This window comes from Canis aureus, chromosome 8 (genome assembly GCF_053574225.1).
Source record: "Canis aureus isolate CA01 chromosome 8, VMU_Caureus_v.1.0, whole genome shotgun sequence".
In the NCBI taxonomy this organism is placed as follows: Eukaryota; Metazoa; Chordata; class Mammalia; order Carnivora; family Canidae; genus Canis; species Canis aureus.
The window spans coordinates 76,060,660-76,082,771 of NC_135618.1; the positions used below are offsets into that span (position 1 = coordinate 76,060,660).

Here is a 22,112-nt window from a genome sequence, read left to right on the forward strand (position 1 = left end):
TTACTAGGTGCCAGTAGCACAACTTCTACCTCTCCTGAGCTGTGATCATCAAAAACTGTTTCCAGATATGACCCAATGTCCCTTGGGTGGGGGATAGGGATGTGTGTGTGTTCCTGTGTGCAAAATCTCCCTGGCTGAAAATCACTGGGTTAAAATTGTTTACAGGGGGAAATGTGGACTGCAAGAGTGGTATTTCAAAGTAATTAACTGAACAAAAAAAGAAGGAAATTGTTCAATGCAGAGTGTTGGCTTTTTGGAGACAATGTCAGAGTCACCTTGACACATCACACCCCCATCATCATTTCAAGTTTCCTAAAAGTTAGGTATTTAGGGACAAAAACTTAAGTGTAATCCTCACCTTACACACCAAAAGAAGTACGGATGGATTGGAGAATTGATAGTTTTAAAAAGCAGACCATATAAAGAATAAAAAGAAACAGAAGTCCACGTTTTTCAAAGTTCTGCATGAGGAGGGCTTTCTAAGTCTCTGCAGGTCAACCCTCCATCATCAAAGACCAGCAGAGATGAAATTAAATATCAAACAACAAACCAGGAAAAGTATCTGCATCACTTATGGCAGAGTATTTTGGGTCTTTATTTGATGAGAAAAACACTGGGACCTCAATAATTAAATGAAGAAAAGGCAAAAAGCAGGGACAGAAATGAGAGAAAGCAGAAAAACTGGTAGCAAATGATGTTTTGAAAAAAAAAATCTATCCACTTCACTAACAAAGAAATAGACATCCAAGTAAGATAAAATGTCTATCAAATCAGCAAAAATTAAATAGCAATGAAAGAGCCCAGTGTGGACCAGTCTCTGTGCCTTTTGATGAATTTTTTTAAAAGGTTTTATTTATTCATTCATGAGAGACACAGAGAGAGGCAGAGACAGAAGAGGAGGGAGTAGCAGGCTCCCCGTGGGGAGCCCGATGTGGGACTTGATCCCAGGACCCCGGGATCACGCCCTGAGCTGAAGGCAGACGCTCAACTGCTGAGCCACCCAGGTGTTCCTGGTGAATGTTTATCAATTTTTTTAATGTTTTTTAATTTTTATTTATTTATGATAGTCACAGAGAGAGAGAGAGAGGCAGAGACACAGGCAGAGGGAGAAGCAGGCTCCATGCACCAGGAGCCAGACGTGGGATTCGATTTCGGGTCTCCAGGATCGCGCCCTGGGCCAAAGGCAGGCGCTAAACCGCTGCGCCACCCAGGGATCCCGAATGTTTATCAATTGAGCATCTCTGTATCAAGGACCAAGTGGGGACGGGACTTCTGGATACCAGGATCAGAAAGATGTAGTCTCTGCCCACAGGCTTCTGGTCGGCTTAGTCAGTTGAATTTAACAAACACATAGTACATACCAGAAAGGCACTTCACAAATATTGACACTTTCACTTCGCCTAAAAACAGTACATAAAATGATTATTATAATCCTCCCATTTTACTGATGGGAGAACCGAGGCATGGAGAGGGTACGAAGTTTGCCTGGTCACACGACTGTGGCAGAGGGGGAGTCCGGTGTGAGGGGTTTTGCTGCAGAGCCCCCGGCTCTCAACCGCTGTGCTAGGCTTAGGCTGGCTTCAGAGCCCACGTGCTGCTCAGCCTGCATTACTGTATACGCATTAACTCGAAGAAGCAAGCCCATGCCTTGACTGTATTTACTTTGCTTTCTGAGGGCATGATAGGCTTCTTCATTCAAACATCCTTCATTCTAATTCCTAGCAGTTTGGTGTCATTCCATATGTTTCTTATTAAGGTTATCCCTACATGTTTTACATTTTTGTTTTCCTAGGAATGAAATATTTTCTCATATTTCTGACTGGCTTCGCTATGCACGAGAAATTGGCTTTGTAATATTTAATCTGTATTTGGCTATCTTGTTGGAGTCTCATTTTTTCTTCTAGTGTTACTCCTAGTGATTCCCTTGACAATTTTATCTCATTTTAATTGTTCCCCGTGTTTTTATTTCATTGAACTGCCTAGAACTTTTAGAAGAATGTCAAATAATTACGATGATCCTGATTTTTTATTCATTCGACTAATGACTTGTTTTGTTTCTGGGATTCGCGGGAATGCTTCCCATGTGTCATCGTTGGCAGGCTTGATTCTCCCTGGTGAAAATCTGATTTTCTCTCACAGGGACTGAATTCTGATATACATGTTATACTCATCCATGTGGCCATGCCTCTAAGAGCCGTGGTCAAGTAACACAACTGTATGAAGGGGAACAAAATTACCTTTAAAAGGAGACCTGGAAAGAAGGATTAGGCCTTCCAGAATTGCACCCAATGAGGCCAGGGTTTGGTCCAGACCAATGATTCCACAACCATTCCAGCCAAGGATGAAGCTATATTCAAATGGTTTCCACAACACTATTAACTGAGATTCTAAACTTCTGAAGGGATGCTACACATTTCAATAGTTAATAAGCTTGGAATCATGCTGGCCAGAGAAATATCTTAAAATGCTTATTTCCTACAAATAATATCTCTGTAAGCTATTTGAAATAGGAGGAGAACGCCTATATAATGCCTGCTGTGTCTCAGAAGTCAATTGAATTTTACAAAGGGCACCAATTATTATGAAAATAACACATACTATGTCTTTCAATTTCAATAATATATGCTTTGATTTTTTTTTAGTTGTCTGTTCACTTGGAGTCATCGCCCAGAAGTGAGAAAGGATGTGACTTGATTGGTAATGCCATATTTCTTTGCAGGGACACTGAACTTCGTAGACAATATAGATATTGGAAAATCTGTGACTGTATAAACTTGGCAATTGAGGGCCGATTTGTCACCAACTATCATCTCCCTTTATTAATTCGGCATGTCCCCAGAGAATTTGTTTCTCTCTTGCAAGCTCAGCACTTCCTAATGTTTAATAAAAGATTAGGTTCCAAAAAATAGCTGAGCTAGTTAAAATGGAATATGCCTACCAGTCCTGATGCCAACAGTTCCCAAATTCTCACTAAAATACTTGTGAAAGAACAGAAAAACAATAAACTGAAATTGGATCAGAATCCTGAAGGAATTCACAACTGAAGGCCCATGGTGGTGCTGGATTAACAAGCATAATAGGATGCATTGTGTAGGTCCATTAAGCCTCCTCCTTTAAAGCATGAAAGGAAGGAGGAAAAAAGGCTTTGGAAAATCTTTAGCATGATCCTTGAGCCCTGAGAGCCATAGACCGAACCAACAGAACAGCTGGGCAAACACCTTTGTTTTGGGCTGTGAGTGGGTAGGGGGAGCTGTTAGTGCCTCCCCTCCTTTGACTTCCACCTTAGCCTCTTCCTCTGTCCACACAGAGCCTGCAACCCCCAGATAACACTCTGTTTCCAAGCAGAGGAGGACTGGCCAGCTTCCTGGGAGAAGAGTTATCACTAGCAGAGCACGTGTCTGACAGGAGAACAGAACATGCTGGGGCTGGGTTCCTCTATGGTACCTTTCCCATGTTTCAGGGAACCAGTAAATAAAGCCATGAGAGGATCCCATCTCAGTCTACAGAACCCGAGTGGATAAAGATCTGCTAAAACAAAACAAAACTCTGGAAATTTGCAAGCAACTCTGGAATTAAATGCATCCTTCAGACATGGCTATATCTAAATGATGTACCAGCACCCAAATGTCCAAGGAGCAGAACCGGGGATTTGCCACTTGAGTTGTCTTTTGGTAAACACCTGCTCTGCATACATTTCCCCCTGTTCAAGGGTGAAAAACTTGGAAAGAAGAATTCTACGTTGAACCTGTGGAAGATGACTCCAACACAAGGTAAAGGGAATGTAACTGAGTATTCAGACTAAGTATATACCTTTGAAATTTATTTCCTAAAGGAAACAGGGATGGAAATTGAGCATTTGTTCAATATCAATAGGATGCAAGACCTTGCTCTGGAAAGAAAAAGAGGGGCCGGAGAGAGATAATGTCATTCTAGACCTCAACATTAAACATAGTGTCTAAATCCAATGTCCAGCAAACAATAAAAAAAAAAAAAATTGCGTGGCACATGGAGAGACTGTGAGCCAGAACCAGCAGGAACAAGAGAGAACAGAAATAGACCAGCAGGGACTTCAATATTGAGGTTAGAGACAGAGATGGTAAAACGACGGGTTTTACAATGCTCAAGGTGAAATAAACCAAGCCTGATAATTTTGGCAATGAATTGGAAACTATGAAAAATAACACAGACACTGCAAATTGGAAAGAAAGAAAGAAAAGGACTGTATAATAGAATATCCCGCCATGAAGAACTCATGGTGGGTTTTAGAGCAGATTAGACACAGCTAATGGAAGGATTGATGAACTGAAATATAGTGAGAAGACGTAGTCTGGAATGAAGAAGGTAGAGGCAGGAGAGTATATGAAACATACAGGGCAAAGATCTAACTGAAAGGTTAATTCCAGAGTTCCAGAAGGAGAGGAGAGAGTGGGGAGTAGGCAACACATGAGCATTTAAAGGCTGAGATATGCAATCTGTGGTTTGAAGAAGTCCAGCAGAGCCGAAGGAAGATACATGAAAAGAAATCCACAACCAGACCTGTTAATAATAAAGCTGCAAAATGCAAAAACAAAGCAAACTCCCCAAAGCAGCCATAAAAAGAAAAATGAGGTTATCCTCAAGCAAGCAACAGGTAGACTGACCACTGACAAATTATCCTCTCTGACATGTTCAGAGAGTAGTCGTCTCAGCAACAGAAGCAAGATGTTGGAATGTGGTGGCACGATGGGGATGGGGAAGGGGCTATCTGCCTAGAATTTTATTCTAGAAACAAGGGGCATAACTATCAGAAATGAGGAGACCAAATTATAAATACTGAACTCTGTATAATCACATGTATCTATAAAAGGTAAGAGGTTCAGATCCAATTGGATTAGTGAAATTCAGCAAAACTCGATGGCTTATCTGCAGCCAATACTAAAACATAAGGAAAAAGAATTCCACTCACAACAGACACTCACATTTCCTCTCCCACTCTCCCTCCCAGACCAGCCCTCCCCTCCCCCACACTTTTCATAAAATGTCAAGGGATAATGCTAACAAGAAACGTATGGAACTGTGATGGAAAGCAGTGAAAAATCTCTACTGAAATTTGTAAAGGGAAAACAAATATTTAGAGAGCCAGTCCACGTTTCTGAATGGCAAGAGCCTATATCTTAAAGGTGTCAGTCTTTAATGTAATAAACACCCCAATGATATTTATTTTGGAATTAGAAAGAACATTCTAAAGTTCATGTGCAAAATAAACATGGAAGAATAAGGTGGGAGGACAGTATTTCCAGATATTAAAGCGTGCAATATGGTTCAGAATAACTGACACAGTATGGTAATGGTGAAATAATCAACATACGTATCCATGGCATAGAATCTGTCTAGACATAGAAAGACGCATGAGGATATTTGGTTCTCCAGGGGGAAAAAATCAAGTGAAATTCTCATCATGCAAATGAAGGTAAGCCCCAGAAGGATTTTAGAATTTAATGTCACTTACCAAATCAAACTATAAACCATAAAAAGGAGAAGGATAGCTTAAGTACTTAAGTAAGCACTGGCGGGGAAAAGCCTTTTTAAAAATCATAAAAGCAAGACAACAAAGTAAAACATTTCTAGACTTACCAACTTTAAATTTTTAAAATGTTACCGTGTCAAAAACCAGAGAAACAAAACTAAAATACAAAAGGAAACTTACAAAACATTTTCCGTGACTGTGACAGACAAACATCTAACATCCCGAGTACTGGAGTTTTATAGATCAGTAAGTAAAACAGTTGCTTTTTATAGATCGAGAAGTGAAACAGTTAAGGTCGCCGAAAAGAAAATGCAAGGAGCTACGGCTCTCTTTTAAAATGGCAAATTTAAGTGAGAAACTTTTAATGTATGATGCCGTGAGGGGGACACTCTGCCACTGCTGGGGGCAGCGTACTTGGTGCAAACCCTCTGGCCTGTTCTGTCGACTGTTAACAGAAACACCACGCTGTGGAATCTGGCAGCAGGAGAGCGTAACTTTCCGCTTTCCAGGCTTTGGAAAGTGCTGTTCAGATGTAGACGATGTATTTCCGGGGCCAGGAGCCAGCAGGCAGTGAGGGGGAGAACTCAGACACTGATCCAGAGGCTTGGAATGTGTGGGGGGCTGTTTAAGGGATTCGGAATTCAAGGAGGGATACGGGAAGATCGCTGGAGTTCCCAAGCCCAGGACCGCAGGCAGGGGTGAGGGTTGGGTTAAGGTCAGCGGGCATAAGGACTCACTTAAGCAAGCTGAATAAGCTGCACAGCGTTGTACTTGATGCCAACAATACCGTTGCACACTTAAAAATTTGTGAAGAGCGTAGATCTCATGTTAAGTGTTCTTAGCACAATGTTAAGTGTTCTTAGATTCTAATGCCATGGATACGTATGTTGATTATTTCATCATTACCATACTGTGTCAGTTATTCTGAACCATGTTGTACGCTTTAATATCTGGAAAAGAAAAGGAAAGAAAGAAAAGGAAAGGAAAGGAAAGGAAAGGAAAGGAAAGGAAAGGAAAGGAAAGGAAAGGAAAGGAAAGGAAAGGAAAGGAGAGAAAAGGAAAGAAAAGAAATCTTGGTCTGAGCCAGGAGGACAGCACACAGTGATGGCATGTCAGAGCAGAATGGAAGATGGATTTGTTGACTCAACGAACGATACGGAGCAGGAGTTAGAGGTGGGGCAGCGCGGGAAGGATGGGAGGCACGCTGGTGACAAGACAGGTGCACCTGGCACCAAGGAGCTAACAACATTCTAGGAAACAAGATTAAAAAAAAAAACACAAATGGGCAAACAGACTAATAATGCAAGTTCTCACGAGCATGCACAACATAGGATATAAGCAGGCGTTGAGATGGCGTTGGGATGCAGGCCCTGATTTACAGGGTACACCAGAAAGCGGGGAGTGAGGCTGCAGCAGCCCAGGTCATGATTGGGCTGCCCAGGTGGCAAACGGGTCATGGCGCCTCTTTTTGCAGAAAGAAATGGCTGTGTGTGTTTTGAGGCCCACGACTCTGCCCCAAGTCTGGCCTCTGTGCATCTGGGATGGGGAGGGGTCCTGGCCTGGTTCAGGTGACAGAGGCAGAGGGCCTGGGCTGGGGCGGCCCTGGCTTCACACGGAGCACTTCTCTCAGGGCCGCCTGCAGGCTGTTGCCGGTGGAGAGGGAGCCAGAGGGAGCCATGCCGTGGGTGTGGTTTGCCTGCATGCCTCCTCTGGCCTTTTCTGCTTAGGATAATTGAACATTTAAGTGATTGTTCCACTTCATAAAGTATGGTCCAGGGAGGCCCTGTGCAAATTGCTAAATCAATTTATTTTTAAACAGAAATGAGGTTTTAAAAAAAAAACAACTTAATGAAGGCTTGATGTGTCTCATAGCAAGGGTCTGCAGAACACTGCCTTTCCCTCCCTGTGAAGCCATTACCACGCATTCTTGTGCAGCAAACCCAAATGGCCAACTGGGGGGCAAAGGGAATGGGCAGCATTCTGTTTGCTTGCTTACAAAGGTCAGTGACTCTGCATGCATAAATTACAAAGAACACCACGCAGGGCGTCCACATCAGCAAATGATGTGGTGAATAGGAGCTGGGTGCGGACTCCGAAAAAGACCCAGATTCCAGTTGCAGCTCTACTGTGTAACTCTGGGGCAGGTCACTTAACTTGGAGGCCTCGCTTTCATTTGGTTAGTGAGAATACCCACTTTGCCAGGCCTTGCTGAGCACTGAAGGACTCAATAATAACAGGACTCGTGAACCTACAGTAAGCGTTTATTATCCACTAGGCACAACGTTCGGCCCTTGAGCTGTGAATTCACAGAGGTCGGTCTCCCTAGCAGGTGGAGACAATTCCATTCCCACATTAGAGCTTGTGTGTGTGACGTGTGCCACACACACTGCTACGGCTTCTACCAGACTATGAGATGATTCTTCATGTTCATAGTTGGTATTCATGGTGTTAGATCTGATGATCTCCTGTCCTCGACATAAAAGACTGACAAAAGTGGTGTGTGTGTGCGTGTGTGTGAGTCTGTGTGTGTGTGTGTGCATGCATGCAGTGTGTAGACCTGCTCTTTTGAATCAGAAATTATTCCTATACTAGATTATTGTGGGTCTTGGGTCCAGGCTTGAGATTATTGTCCTAATCAGTTTTACTTGGTTCTGTGATCCTTCAGACACATAACTTTTCTAGGTGTATCATTTCACACCTGCAGTTAATTCAAATTAAAACCTGTTTTCTTTCTCTCCCACTTACCGACCCCTTTTGCCCAGCCTGACCTCCACCCAAAGCTAATCCCATTTTGGGCTCCAGTCTCCCACAAATTTGAGCTTCGGTGTTGCAAACCTGGACTTTTTCCCCCTATACTTACATCATATAATTTCTTTAAAGATCACACTGTTTTACTTGGGAGTTATCTTTCTTCCATTGTAGACCCAATCTCCAAGCATAGAGTTTGGTCAAGAATAACCACTTTCATTACCGAATGGGAGACAGAACATAAATCAAAAAGTTAACACTGAAAGGTTTTTGGGGATCCTGGAGAAAGACCAAACCTAAAGGTGACCCGGGAAGTTTGGCCCAGAATGGAAAACAAAAATTACTTTGCTTAATTTTCAAAGTTCTCAGTTTTAGGAGAAAAGCAGACATGTTTAAAGAACACTGGGAAATATATTGAAAAATAAATATAATGATGCATAACTTGCTGCATTTTATTCAAAACCCTCTCCCCTCTGCCTAACTTGCTACCTTTACCACAACCTCAAGTAATGGGGATAGGCGAGGCACCTGGGTGGCTCAGTGGTTGAGTGTCTGCCTTCGGCTCAGGGCATATCCTGGGGTCCCGGGATCGAGTCCCACATCGGGCTCTCCCTCTGCCCATGTCTGCCTCTTTCTGTGTGTCTTTCAAAAAAAACAAATAAAATGCAGAAAGGCAAGCAGAGAAATGGCCTTCTCATTCTGCTTTCTGAAAGGGAACCTAGCCAAGGGCTCCTCAAGCCCAGACTGCTTGAGCCCACGATGCCAAGTCACATGTGTCTGTCCCCATCCCACCTCCCAGTGAATAAACTGAGTCTTCTGACTGAAGGTAAATCAGGGAGTTTTAACTAAATATATAAAGTGTATGTGGTAACCAGGAAAGCCCCTGGTGAACCAATTAGTTCTAATTCATTAATTCAATCATTCATTCAGTCAATCCAATAATTCATTGTTCATTAATCCAATTAATTCATTTATCTATATATCTATATCTTCTTTAGGGAATCCAGCAACTTCCAGTTGTATGTTTTTATGCTCCTCCATGTTTCATTTCTTTTTTTTTTTTTTAATTTTTTTTTTTATTTACTTATGATAGGCACACAGAGAGAGAGGCAGAGACACAGGCAGAGGGAGAAGCAGGCTCCATGCACCGGGAGCCCGACATGGGATTCGATCCTGAATCTTCAGGATCGCACCCTGGGCCAAAGGCAGGGGCTAAACCACTGCGCCACCAGGGGATCCCGCATGTTTCATTTCTGCATACATAATTTTCTGACTTCTCTATGATGTTTGATTTTGAGTTTCCCATAGCATCAAACCAGCTTTTTTTGTCAGATAGAATTTCCCTGAGATAAAATCAAGTATGCAGGGATAGGCAGATGTCTCTTATACAAATCCACCTTTGAGTCCTCCTTTATACAAATACTCCCTGGTTAAAACCAACCAACCAACGAGCCAACCAACCAACGAATCAACCAACCAAGCTGACTGCTAACAGAGGCATTTTGTGCCTGACATCCTAAACACACTGGTTTTCTACCCAATAATAGCCCTGTAAATCTGTGAGTGTGAGATTGATAGGGTGAAATTAGTCAGATACTCAGCTGAACAGGTTGGAGTAAACCGAGAGGCTATTCCAGGTTTTTGACGTAGTTATGGTGCTTTAAGTTTCCAGGCAGATTTCTCACCAAGTTAGGTGGTGGTGAGGTGATGGGATATTTAACATGTCTGTGTGCCCTTGACGTGAACACTCTGGAGGGCATTCTGTAAGTGGTAAGTGGGCACACTGGTTTTGACAGTCTAGGATATGTTGTTATAACAACCCCCAGAGACCCTGCTGACGACCGTCCCTCAGAGACCCAGGTGACAGAGGTTGCATTAGCTTCTGATGCTGCCAGGTTGATAGGAATCCCAAGGCTTGGACATGGCGAGGGGAGAACAGGTGGAGGCACATACCAGCTCTTAAGTGCCTCCATACTGGAAGTGACCCACAGCACTCCTGCTCATTTCATAATTTAATCGAGCTACATGTTTATGTCTAACTTCCAGGCCATGGGAAGGGAGGTCAGGAAATGCTGGCCAACACTAGGAATGTCTGGACATGTGGCAGTTTGGGCTGTTTAGCATCCACACCTAAGGGTGCCGGTAAGCCAAGCTGGGCCAGCTGGACCCTCTTCTTCTTTAGGATCTCTAATCCACTGACTGCTTGAGCTGGACAATCTTAGCCTGTAATACCAGTGACCTAGCTGGAGGTCAAAGTCTCTCCTTCACTCTTGAGTGGAGTTATCAAAGAGCAGAAAAAAGGACCCATTCATTCTAGCAGCTTCCCCCTGCTAATCATTTCCTGAAATCCAGTCCCCCTGAAACTACCTTTAGTTTCTGCCCCTTTTTGTTCAGCCTGCTTCTTTAGCATTCCTATGAGTTTTGAGGGCTACCCATACTCTACCAATATACTCCTTTTCTGCTTCCTAAGAGTCGGTTTTTGTTACTTACACCCCAAAATTTCCCAAACAGAAAACAAAATGCCCTGCGGCTGTGATTTGCCAGGTGCTAAATAAGATTTATCTACAGGTGTGGACTGGCAGGGGGAAGATGGGAGAGAACACCTGGCTTGAAGCCACGAAAATCAGGTTCCAGTCTCAGCTCTGTCGCTCGTTTTGCTGTGTGAACACGAGCAAACCCAGAAACTCATGTAAAATGAAGGTCTGGGACAAGTTTATCTTCAAAGTCCTTTCTGACTCCAGTGGACCATGACTGTGTCATTTTGGGATTGCTGAAACAAGCACAAACCCTGTATTTTCGTCCCTGATTGAAACCAAAACCAGGCCCCACACTTTGATAAATAACCTGTCAATTCTACACATTCACTAGGAATCACATTAGCCTCGGAAATCACAGATTGCTTATATTTTACATTTCAAATGCACAGCAGTCCTGGCATCTATCTGAGGACATGCCATCCACCGGGGACTTCACCTCAGGAGTAAGGCTAGAATTCAATACAGGTGATCAGGCTTTTACTCATCTGATTGCTATTTATCAAGTACTACCTCCTTTAGTTTTTTGAGATGGGCTGGGTTCCTTCATTTATGTCACTTAGTTCCCAAGAGGCAGTAGAACCTGACATTTCCATGACATTGTGATATATTAATATAAATAAAAGTAATGATTGCAAACCCTTCAGCTCTCCATCTCTGATTAGAAGAATCCCAGGAGCTGGGCAGGGAGAAAATCCTAAGTATTTCTCAGCAGGTGGGTGCACGGATGAAAAACGAGATGACTTTCCCTATGGATAAGATTCACCTCTGATTAAAATTCTGCCTGGAATAAAAGGGTAATATATTGAGATATGAATGACTCACTAAATCAGAACGGCTTCTCTGTACACATTATTCTCCCTGCCTTTAGCCATAGACTCTCTTGAACTCTTACATGAGAGAAAAAAGGCATTTTTTAGGGTTCCCTGCCTCAGCAAAGTGAGGCTGAAGACCAGAAAGCTATGATGACATTCTGTCTTTGACACACACAGGAAGGGGCTTCACCGAATCACAGAAGACCACGGTCAAGGGAACCTCGGGGGCCTTTGGTCCCATAGGCTGTGGTCAGAGGGCAACCCCTTTTTTCCTCTCTCTGCAAGCTGACTGAGTGCAAAGGGCTTAATCATCTAAGACTTTGGCCTCTCTGCTCCAGGACTGAATCTATGCTCCATTGCATGTTAAACTTCTGGATGAGGTGAGAAGAGGGGCGGGAGGGAAAGACTTGAGTAGTTGAGCAGAAGAGACATTAGTTGCTCAGAGATTCCAGAAGGTCCCGACAAGCCAGGGCCCCTTCTTGTGAAATCTGAGGATTTCTGCTGGGCGCATTGCGCCCAGCAAATGCTCCCCATAACCAGTCCCACCCCAGGATAGCAGACTGCGTGCCCTGTCAAACCAAAGCACTTGGCAATTTGAGGGTATGCTCGCTCTCCCTCTAGATTCTCAAGTGTTTCAAATGCAGTTTGCCTTTTTACTACAGTTGCAACTTTTCCACTTGCAAGAACCTAAAGGCAGAGAAACCAGTCATGCAAAATAGGTGCCTGTTTGCAATTGCCCTCGGAAATGCGGCTGGACATGTTTCCCTCCTTAATGCGAGGTAGGGAGGTTTTTATTTATTTATTTTTTTAAATGAGTTCCTATTCCCGAGTTCTGGCTATTTCTCAGCTAGGACTCACGCAGCAGATTAACTGAGTTCCTGCTGACCTTGGCAGGAGACAGCGAACCCAAGAATTTGGCAGAACGGAAGCTATGTCCGCGCAACCTGAGAAGCCACACGTCCGACCCAGGGCGCGGTGGGTTTGGGGTGGGATTATCCTCTGGATCCGGGAACCTGGTGTCCAACGATTCCGTTAGGGCCTTAACTACGGATCTGGCAGCCGAGAGTTGTGTTTTTCAGGGTTGGGTTTCAGTACATCACCTTATAAAAACAATCGGCGCACGGGATTCTCACAGACTCAGCAGTTTCGGCTCAGACCAGCCCGAGGAGCTGAGCCAAGGCCGTGACCAGGCCAGAATTCCTTGGGGTGAAGGCTCTGGGTGCTGAGCTGGGGGCGAGCCAGCACCTATAAAGTGGATGCTGGGAACAGCATCCAGCACAAACATGTGCAGATGAACTAAAGAATATTTCCCATTACCAGCTGATGCAGAGACCAGATGTGCACGCTCCCCCAGGGCTACCTCATCCCCTGTGGCTGCCGCTGACAGCGGCCCCCCCCCCCCAGGAAAAGGGAGAGGTAAAGGGGGAGGTGGAAAGAGCTATGGGAAGTTCGCCAGGCCCCGCTTGGAGGCTGGCTTCTCTCCGTTCCAAATATTCCAGCAGTTAATCACTTGACTGTGCACCAGGGAGCCATCGCTGCCATGCTAGGCAAAGCCCTACAACGGCAACTCTTAGGATTCTACAGCCTAGCTTCTGGAAGCTCCTCTGGCAAGGAGTTATTCCGAAGACTGGAGGGCCCATTGCCCTCTGGGGACAATGTGTTCAGCTGAGGAGTTAAACTGTGTCCACTGCCCAGGTCCTAGTTACAGAAGCCAGGGCCTGGCCTCTCGTCCTCACAAGAGCTCTGGGAGACCGATGGCAGCAGAATCACTCCTGTCCCTTCCCTACCATGCGAGTTGCAAATGGTTTCAACACATGCTGTCCATTAGGTCCTCATCACAAGCTGTGAGAAGGGCCAGGAATCGCTGTCTCTGGTCGCAGATGATAGAACGGGAGAGCCGAGGGGAGGTGCCTGGTCCAGGGTCACATGGTGGTAAGGGGCGCAGCTGGATTTCTTTAATTTGCTCCACTGCTTCTCTAAAACTAGAGTTTATAAAATGCCTCCAGCTCTTACTGAAGGATATACACTCGACATACAAAGCATGGTGGCATTGGGTCGCGGGCACACAACCACTTCTGTGTGTTGTTTAAGGCAAAATCAGAAAGGGATTAGGGCCTCTGCAGGAAAACTTTCAAGAAAGCCTGTCTCCTCTGCTTTATAACTTTAAATCTCCATTCTGGGCCCAGATCTCACCCTCTGATAGGTTCAAGCTCCTCAGAGCAAGAGATTGAGCAAAGATGAACGCTAGCCAACACTTACACTTCCTTCCTTCAAAATGAGACAAGAAATGAGCCACCTTCAATAGCACTGCCTTTTGAAGAGAGGTGAGCCAATTAGGTTTCTGACAGTTTCTGTCTCCCTGTTCACTTCTTCCTCTCAAAATGATCACCTAAGGCTTTGAAACCAAATGTCTAGGAATAGGGGCACAGCCTGGCAGATGTGAAGCAACTATATATATATATATATAAAAAAAAATAGAGATAAGAAACACCAATCTGACCAAGGGGAGGAGCAGGGGCCTGAAGCCAAGATATTACCTTTTTATTTTTATTTTTATTTTTTTTTATTTTTATTTTTTTTAAGATATTACCTTAAAGATACCATGCTTGAGATTTCCAGGGATGTAGCCATTTCCGGACCCAGCCCACCCCCCTCCCCTTCCAACAGCAGGCATCATTGTCATTGCACATCTGTAGCAACATGTACCTAGTAGCTTAAAAGACATGATCCAAATTCCACCAATTCTAGGGACAAATGAAAGCAACTGGGCTGGATGTGGATTTCAGGAGCCCAGAGGCTCATGCTCACTAAGGTTGGACAGGACAGCCATCTAAATGAGAGAATTCTGAGTCTGTATTAGAGATGTAGTGTAGCTGATAAGTAGTCAAGCATTCTCAGTCCAGGAAAGGAGAGATGGTCTGGGAGGTATAGATTCCTTCTCCAGAGGAGATGGTAAATCACCTGCAGCCAAGCAGAGGATATGGCTGAAGCACATGGGTATTTTTTTTAAGCATCAAAAAGAGAGGTGAGGGATCCCTGGGTGGTGCAGCAGTTTGGCGCCTGCCTTTGGCCCAGGGAGTGATCCCGGAGACCCGGGATCGAGTCCCACGTCAGGCACCCGGTGCATGGAGCCTGCTTCTCCCTCTCTCTGCCTGTGTCTCTGCCTCTCTCTCTCTGTAACTATCATAAATAAATAAAAATTTTTAAAAAAATTAAAAAAAAAAAGAGAGGTGAGACACAGAACAGGTGGGAAAGGAAAGAAAGGCGTGGAGGGGATGGCAGCATGGGTGCTGAACAACCAGTGAGGGTCTTTTCCTGGGCTGTGGGCAGCCTCCTGGTTCTTATCAAACCATGAGGGTCTTACCCAGGGAGTCAGGGCCAAATGGTCCTCTTCCCCACCTTCTACTCAGCAGAGAAGACAAAAACCAACACATTTACTCTAAAGAAAATGGACATCACAGCCTATAAGAGAGAATTGAGTTTGCTCAATTCAGAGCAGCTGAGCACTGGAATGGACTGGGATGGAGAGCTGGGGAACTTTAAATACCCCAGGATCAGAAAATCCAGACTTAGAAGCAATGCATTCAAGATTGATGGCACACATTTGCAAAATAATACTCATTGGTTCCTCATTTTGCTCCAGATACCTCACCTTATACAATGTGGATAATAATCTCTGACTTACCTAGAAGAGAGGGAATAGCGTAAGGATCAAACCAAACAGTCCACAGACAAATATTTTGTAACATAATGCAAATATATGCTCTCACCACCATCCTCACCAATATCAAAACACCCTGTGTCCTGCCTGAGTGAAATTATTTTTATGAAGACCTGAGAAAAAGGTGTCTCTAACCAACTTTGTCCAACTGAAGACTCTTAGAGACTGTCCAACTGTAAGGCAGGTTACTAATCAACAGTTCCCTTTGACATGTTGTATCAAAGGACTTGTCAATATTGAGCTGATCCAAGACTGAAATTGAACAAATATGTAACATCTCTGAGCTCAAGTTTCTTCATCTGTATAATGGCAACAATAACTCAGCACTCACGAGGCTTCCATGATTACAGGAGATGGTGGAGATGGCGGAGATGGTGGATGTAGATTGCTTTCTCCACCAGGACAACTCAGGTATGTCAAGGCTTTTGTTCCTTTGTTTTGCATTCAAGCAGGGGAATGGAAAAACCTGGAGGAATAGACAGTTGGCCCTATGCCTTAAGTTTTTGAAGAAGATATCAGGGAGAAAGACCTCCTCACCTCCCCAGGCAGAAAATGCATGTCCCTCAAAGGAAGAGGGTCAACCAGATCCAGCTTCGATCACAGACACTGGCTGAGACTCACCAACACTCATCATTCTTGGTGTCCACTAGATTCTCAGACCCTAGCCCCTTGGAATGCCATCCATCTCCCAAGGCCAAGTCCTCCCTCCTCTGTGAGACAGTCTCAGACCTCCTCAGTTGGAGTTTCCATGGTTTCTCTAGTTCTGTGACCTTTTTTTGTTGTTGTTCCACTACATAAAACATACTGAGAGTTTGCAATAGTTTATTTTTCGTGTGTGCATCTTGGATCAATCTTGATCAATCTGTGAGATTTTGGACACTAAGGAATATGTTATTTTCATCTTTGTATCCCTTATACTGCTCCATAATGATATCTGCTTTTTGAATAAAATATACTTCCAGCTCTTACCTCATCATCCATCTAAAGCCAATCCTATAAATAAGCAATGAGAGCTGTCTTTGCCATCATCACCTAAGGCTTGGATGCCGCCACACTTACCAGACCTCTCGTCTTCAAGCTGGCCTCACCAATTTATCTTCTTTAAATGCCATTTTAAAACATCTTATTCAAATTTCCCACTCAAAATCTTTTTAAGGGCTTTGCACTGCTTATATGGTAAGGTAAAAACTTTAAAGCCTTGAAGGTAAGGCTCTCCACCACATGGTTCCAATCCAGCTATTTAAACTCATTTAACCCACGCACTTCCAAACCAGTGAGGCTAACTCATTCATTCATTCATTCATTCATTCATTTTCATTCATTCATTCAAGCATGGGTTAAGTGCCTACTGTATGCCAGCCATTGTGTTAGGTGGTTGGGATCTATATACAAAGACATTGTCCCTGATCTCAATGCAGTTGCCATCCAGTGGATTGAAAGTAAATTGCCTATTATAACTCTAAGTCCCAAGACATTCTGGAGGTACACAGGAGCCAGTTCCCAGAATGGCCTGAGGAAATTGGGGGAAGGTCGGCAGCGTGGTTTTCCAAAAAGGACCCCTACACGCCGGGTAAAGAGAGGGCATTTGAGACAGAGAGAAAAGGATATGCAGAACAATTAAGGATGTTATGAGAACATGGTATAAACTCAAAAGTGGCTCAGGAAGACCTAGCGGAAGCTAACCTCAAACAAAAAGAGATCCCCAGGGTGTGTGATGTGATATTTATTACCTCTGTTGGTATTTCTTAACTTGTGTTCTTGACCCTGGCTCTGAAAGACATCAGGCAGGTCACTCCAGGACAGAAGAATTCTAAGGGTTCCATGGTTGAAAAGTTTGCAGAGTAAATGCATGCTTTCCTCCACCTTGGAAGGTTATAATGTTCATAAGCATATTGAAGGTTTTGCTAAGCCTTGCAATGAAACAAGCGGTTTAAAGCATCCCAAATTTATTTATCCAAGGAAAATGACCCACTGTGTGTTTCCTGCAGGATGGAATCCAAGGACCACCAGAAGTTTGGGAAATGCTGGCCTCTACCTCTACCCCACTCATCGGGCACACTTGTCCTGGCCCCGAAATTGAAGGCCTGGGCTACCCATGGCTATGAATCTTGTTTCCATCACTTCCTTACTTTTTGACCTTGGACAAGTTACTTAACATCTTTGATGGACCATTTCCTCATCTGTAAAATGGTCATAAAATATACTTTATCCACAGGGTGGTTTCATAGAGCACATCTGCCTGACACATAATAGGTGCTTAAAATTTTTCCTTTCATTTATCATCGGTTGACAATTATGAATCTAGTACATCTGCTGAAATAACTCTAAGAACCTTCTGAGGTATACAGCTTTGTTCTTCCCTTAACATCCTGGCACAGCTTCTTCATAGACTCTCACAAAAGATTCTTATTTTACTGATACTCAAACCTCAGCACAAAAGTATTCTCTGAAATATTGCAATAGAAAAACCGCAACAGAAGAAGAAAAAAACAACTGAGTACACACATTCTTGGGAACGGACTGGTTTTCTTAAGGGAGGTACCATAGTGTTCAGAGAAGCTCATTGCTCTGTAATGACTGAAAAATAAGCTATATAAAATACTGTCCTAAGAAGAGAAATATTTGCCATGTTAAGATTAAGATGATGATGGCATATTAGAGTTGGTAGGAATTTTAATATGCAGGTTTTTAAAAGCAGATGAATAAATGCTCTTCCACATGTCTATCCTTGGCCTTGAAAACTCTTTTTCACTTTGGCCCCTTGGAAACTTTCACTGTGGATACATGTCCTTGAAGATTCAACCCAAGCGCCATTTCCTTTGTAAAGTCATCCTTGACTCCCCAACCTGGGGTAGGTAGGACCCCCTTGGTTCCTAGAGTATCCCATGAACACTTCCATTAGGTGGTATTTACTGCTATGGCCATGGCACTTCAGACATAATTGATGGTCAAATAGAAGGGGTCCTGCCTTCATGGAGCTTATGGTCTGATAGGACAGCAGACACCAAACAGGTGAACAGATAAGAAAGGGACTGCAAATAGAGCAAGTACTATGAGGCAATAGAAGAGTCATAATAGAGTATCAAGGGTTCTGTTTTAATTATTTACCTGCTCTCTGCTCCCCTGGCTGTGAAGTATTTCAATGTAACACCCGGCTCACATGTGCGCAACTTGGCATAGTCCTGTGACATAGTACATAGAACTTAGTGTGAATTACCTGATGAATGAATGTATGACTGAATGAGTTCAAAGAGCTAAAACTAAGACACATAGGATTTACCTAAGGTAACAACTAATTAGTTACAATTTTGACTATTTCCTTTGTTTAAAGTTGGAGAACACTTGTAACAAATATATATATATTTAAATATTATATATAAATATTACATATTTAAATATATTATATTATATAAATATATATATATATTTTTTGACAGTACACACTAACAACTTTTGCCACTTGAATTCCAGGCCTAAGCAACAGGTAACTGTTGGGAGCCCTTACTTGACTTCTGGCCCAATCTCTGGCTGCTGTTTCCTGCAGATACATGAGCATGTAGTCTCACAGTGGGCTTCATGTCACACTATGCAGAGAAGATGCTCTCTAGGTACACCTGTTCTCTAGGGCCAAAAAAGCCCACAGCCAACCTCAGAACAATTACTTCTGTGTTCCATTGATACTTGGTTTTATGTGGCTCTTTGGTTCTCCCAGGCCCTATAAAATTGCAAACCTAATCAATGGCTTCAAATTAGAGCTGGCTAGAAGGAAGAATGCATTTTATTTGGGAAATGGTGGCTCCCCATGCACTTGTGATTAAAACAGGATGGAAGCTAATGTGATTCATCCAATTAACCTCAACAGCGTGTCATTCAAGCAAGGACCAGAGAGAAGACTCACTCCGTTATTCCAAATCCTTCATTAAATCAGTCTCATCTGCAGCCCACACTTGCCTGCCTTCCTTGTGATTCTGTGGGGCAGACAGTGTGATTACCTAATTTTAAAAAAAGAGCTAGCTCATTGCTTTTTTTTCTGGATGCCAAGAAGATTTAGAGCAATGACCTGGCTCAGGGATAATATTCTCATATAATTTTCAGATTCAGTGAAAAAGTGCTCATACAGATGTTCACATCCCTCCCAGAGAGAGCCTGACAGAGATGCACACATTTTTTCCTATTTTTTTAATTTAAATTCAATTGGCCAACATATAGTACATCATTAATTTTGGATCACATGATGTGATGAGCACTGGGTGTTAGACACAACTGATAAATTATTGAAAACCGCACATAATTTTTTAGAGCATCACCAAAGACACTGTCACTTCCAGCCCCAAGGACACTTGATTTTTAAAAGTCACCAATGTTAGGACTACCTTTAATGAATCTGTAACCAGAAGCTTGCAGCCTAAGACAGGGAATTCAGAGGTTTTTTTTGTGTTTTTTTTTTGTTTTTTTTCAGCAGATAGAATTCACTCCTCACCTCAGAACCTACTTTTCTGGATACAGACTACATTTTCTTGGTGGAAGACATGACATTAAATGGCTTCAAAACTTTGAATATTTAATACATACAAAAGAATGTGTTTACGTTTCTGGCAAAGCTATGGAGCATAGTAGACCAAACACCTGTACACCAACACCCATGAAGCCATGATCCATCTGGAGAACCAGAATAAGACCAATACTCATGAATTTATCTATGGGGTCTTCATGGTCACACCAACTACATACTACCTCAAATGATATGTGAAGTTTATGTTTCTAATTCCTTGCTTTTAAATCGCTCTACCTTATTTTGTTTCTCTCTATATGCTGTTTCCTTTTTCCCTGTCTGCCTTTGTGATTCCTTGGATTTTCAGCAATTTGGCTATGATATATTTACCTTCAAATAATACCATGATACATTACATATAACAACCTGAAGACAGCATTCTCCCAACTGTTCTTGCATATCTTTTGTTCTATTGCCATCATACATTTAGCTTCACATGTGCTACAAACACAATACCTTAGAACTATATTTGCCTTAAAAGGTCAATTTTTAAAGTGATTAAATATTAAATTTATATTGCCCTGCACATCAACTATTCCTGGAAATCTTCATTTCTTTATGTAAACCTGTATTTCTCTCACCCTCTTATTTGTTCTGCTTTAAGACTGTCCTTTGTCATTTTTTATAGTACAGGTCTGCTGATAATCAATCCTCAAGGCCCGTTTTGTCTGAAAAAGTCATTATTTTGCCCTTCATTTCAAAAACTATTTTCACAGGGGACAGAATTCTAGGTTGACACATTCTTTTCTATGAGCAATTGAAAGATGTCATTTTTTCTTTTTAGATCTACACAGTTGCTGATAAGACGCCTGTTGTGATTCTAATACATTTTAAAACTACTTTTAAGTATTTATTTAATTTTAATTCCAATGTAGGTAACCTACAGTGGCATATTAATTTCAGGTGTACAATATCGTGATTCAGCACTTCCATACTATCTCAGTGCTCATGACAAGTGCGCTTCTTAACCCCCATCACCTAGTTCACCTATCTTCCCACCCGCCTCCCCTCTGGTATCCATCTATTTTCTTTTTAGTTAAGACTCTGCTTTTTGGTTCATCTCTCTTCCCCCCTCCTTTTTTTCTTTTGTTTCTTAAATTCCACAAGAGTGAAATCATATGATATTTGTCTTTCTCTGACTGGCATATTTTATTAGGCATAATACTTTCTAGACCCATCCATGTTGTTGCAAATGGCAAGATTTCATTCTTTTTTATGGCTGAATGATATCCCATTGTATCCATCTATACTACATCTACTTTATCCATTCATCTATCATGGGCACTTGGGCTGCTTCCATATCTTGGCTATTATAAATAACACTGCAATAACCATTGGGGTGCATATGTTTTTTTGAATTAGTGCTTTTATATTCCTTAGGTAAATCCCCATTTAGTGGAATTACTGGATCACATGGTAATTCTGTTTTTAATTTTTTGAGGAATCTCCATACCATTTTCCACAGTGACTGTACTCGTTTGCATTTCCACCAACAGTGCATGAGGGTTCCTTTTTCTCTATCTTTGCCAACACTGTTGTTTCTCGTATTTTTTATTTTAGCCATTCTAACAGGTGTGAGGTGATATTTCATTGTGGTTTTCACCTGTATTTCCCTGATGACGAGTGATGTTGAACATCTTTTCATGTGTCTGTTGGCCATCTGTATGTCTGCCTTGGAGAAATGTCTGTTCATGTCTTCCACTCACTTTTTATTTGGATTGTTTGTGATATTATATTGTGGGTTTCTTCAGTGTTGAGTTCTATAAGTTCTTTATATATTTTGGATCCTAGCCCTTTATCAAGTATGTCATTTGCAAATATCTTCTTCCATTCAGTAGTGTGATTCTTATATTTAGGTGATGTATTTAGGTGGATGTATGTGTATGGGTGTTATTCTGTGTGCATTTTTCCTACGTGGGGTTTGGGCCAATAATCCATCTACTGTCTCTCAGCCCTGAAAGCACCCTCTAATATGTGTTCTGTGATAAACAGTGGAATTCTTTTGAGCATTTCTACTTTGGAGTGAGCACAGTGGAGGTCCATGGAGAAGGGCCTGGGAGTGCGTGCAAGCATATGTTCTCATGTTAGCCCACACTCAGAACGTAGAAATTTGTTAGAAATTTTTTTTGAATTCTTCTTTCTCACTAATATGGTACCAGACCTTTCTTCCTCTGTGACCTCCCAGTGGTGACTCAGTGCTTGTGTCCCATCTGTCTTTGGAGGGGCCAGTCTTTCC

The 22,112-nt window shown here is 42.6% G+C and overlaps 1 protein-coding gene across 13 annotated transcripts in view; it reads right to left on the minus strand.

The window, feature by feature from the left end:
- Positions 1–22,112, minus strand: part of CALN1 (calneuron 1) — a 526,620-nt gene that overhangs the window by 94,578 nt on the left and 409,930 nt on the right. For 2 of the 13 annotated variants that reach the window (XM_077908330.1, XM_077908318.1), the window contains exon 6: positions 18,433–18,506. The exons of the other annotated variants lie outside the window; for them this stretch is intronic. In XM_077908330.1, the coding sequence (XP_077764456.1) occupies positions 18,433–18,506 (74 nt within the window). The remainder of the gene's footprint in view (positions 1–18,432; positions 18,507–22,112) is intronic. 13 annotated transcript variants of the gene reach the window in all.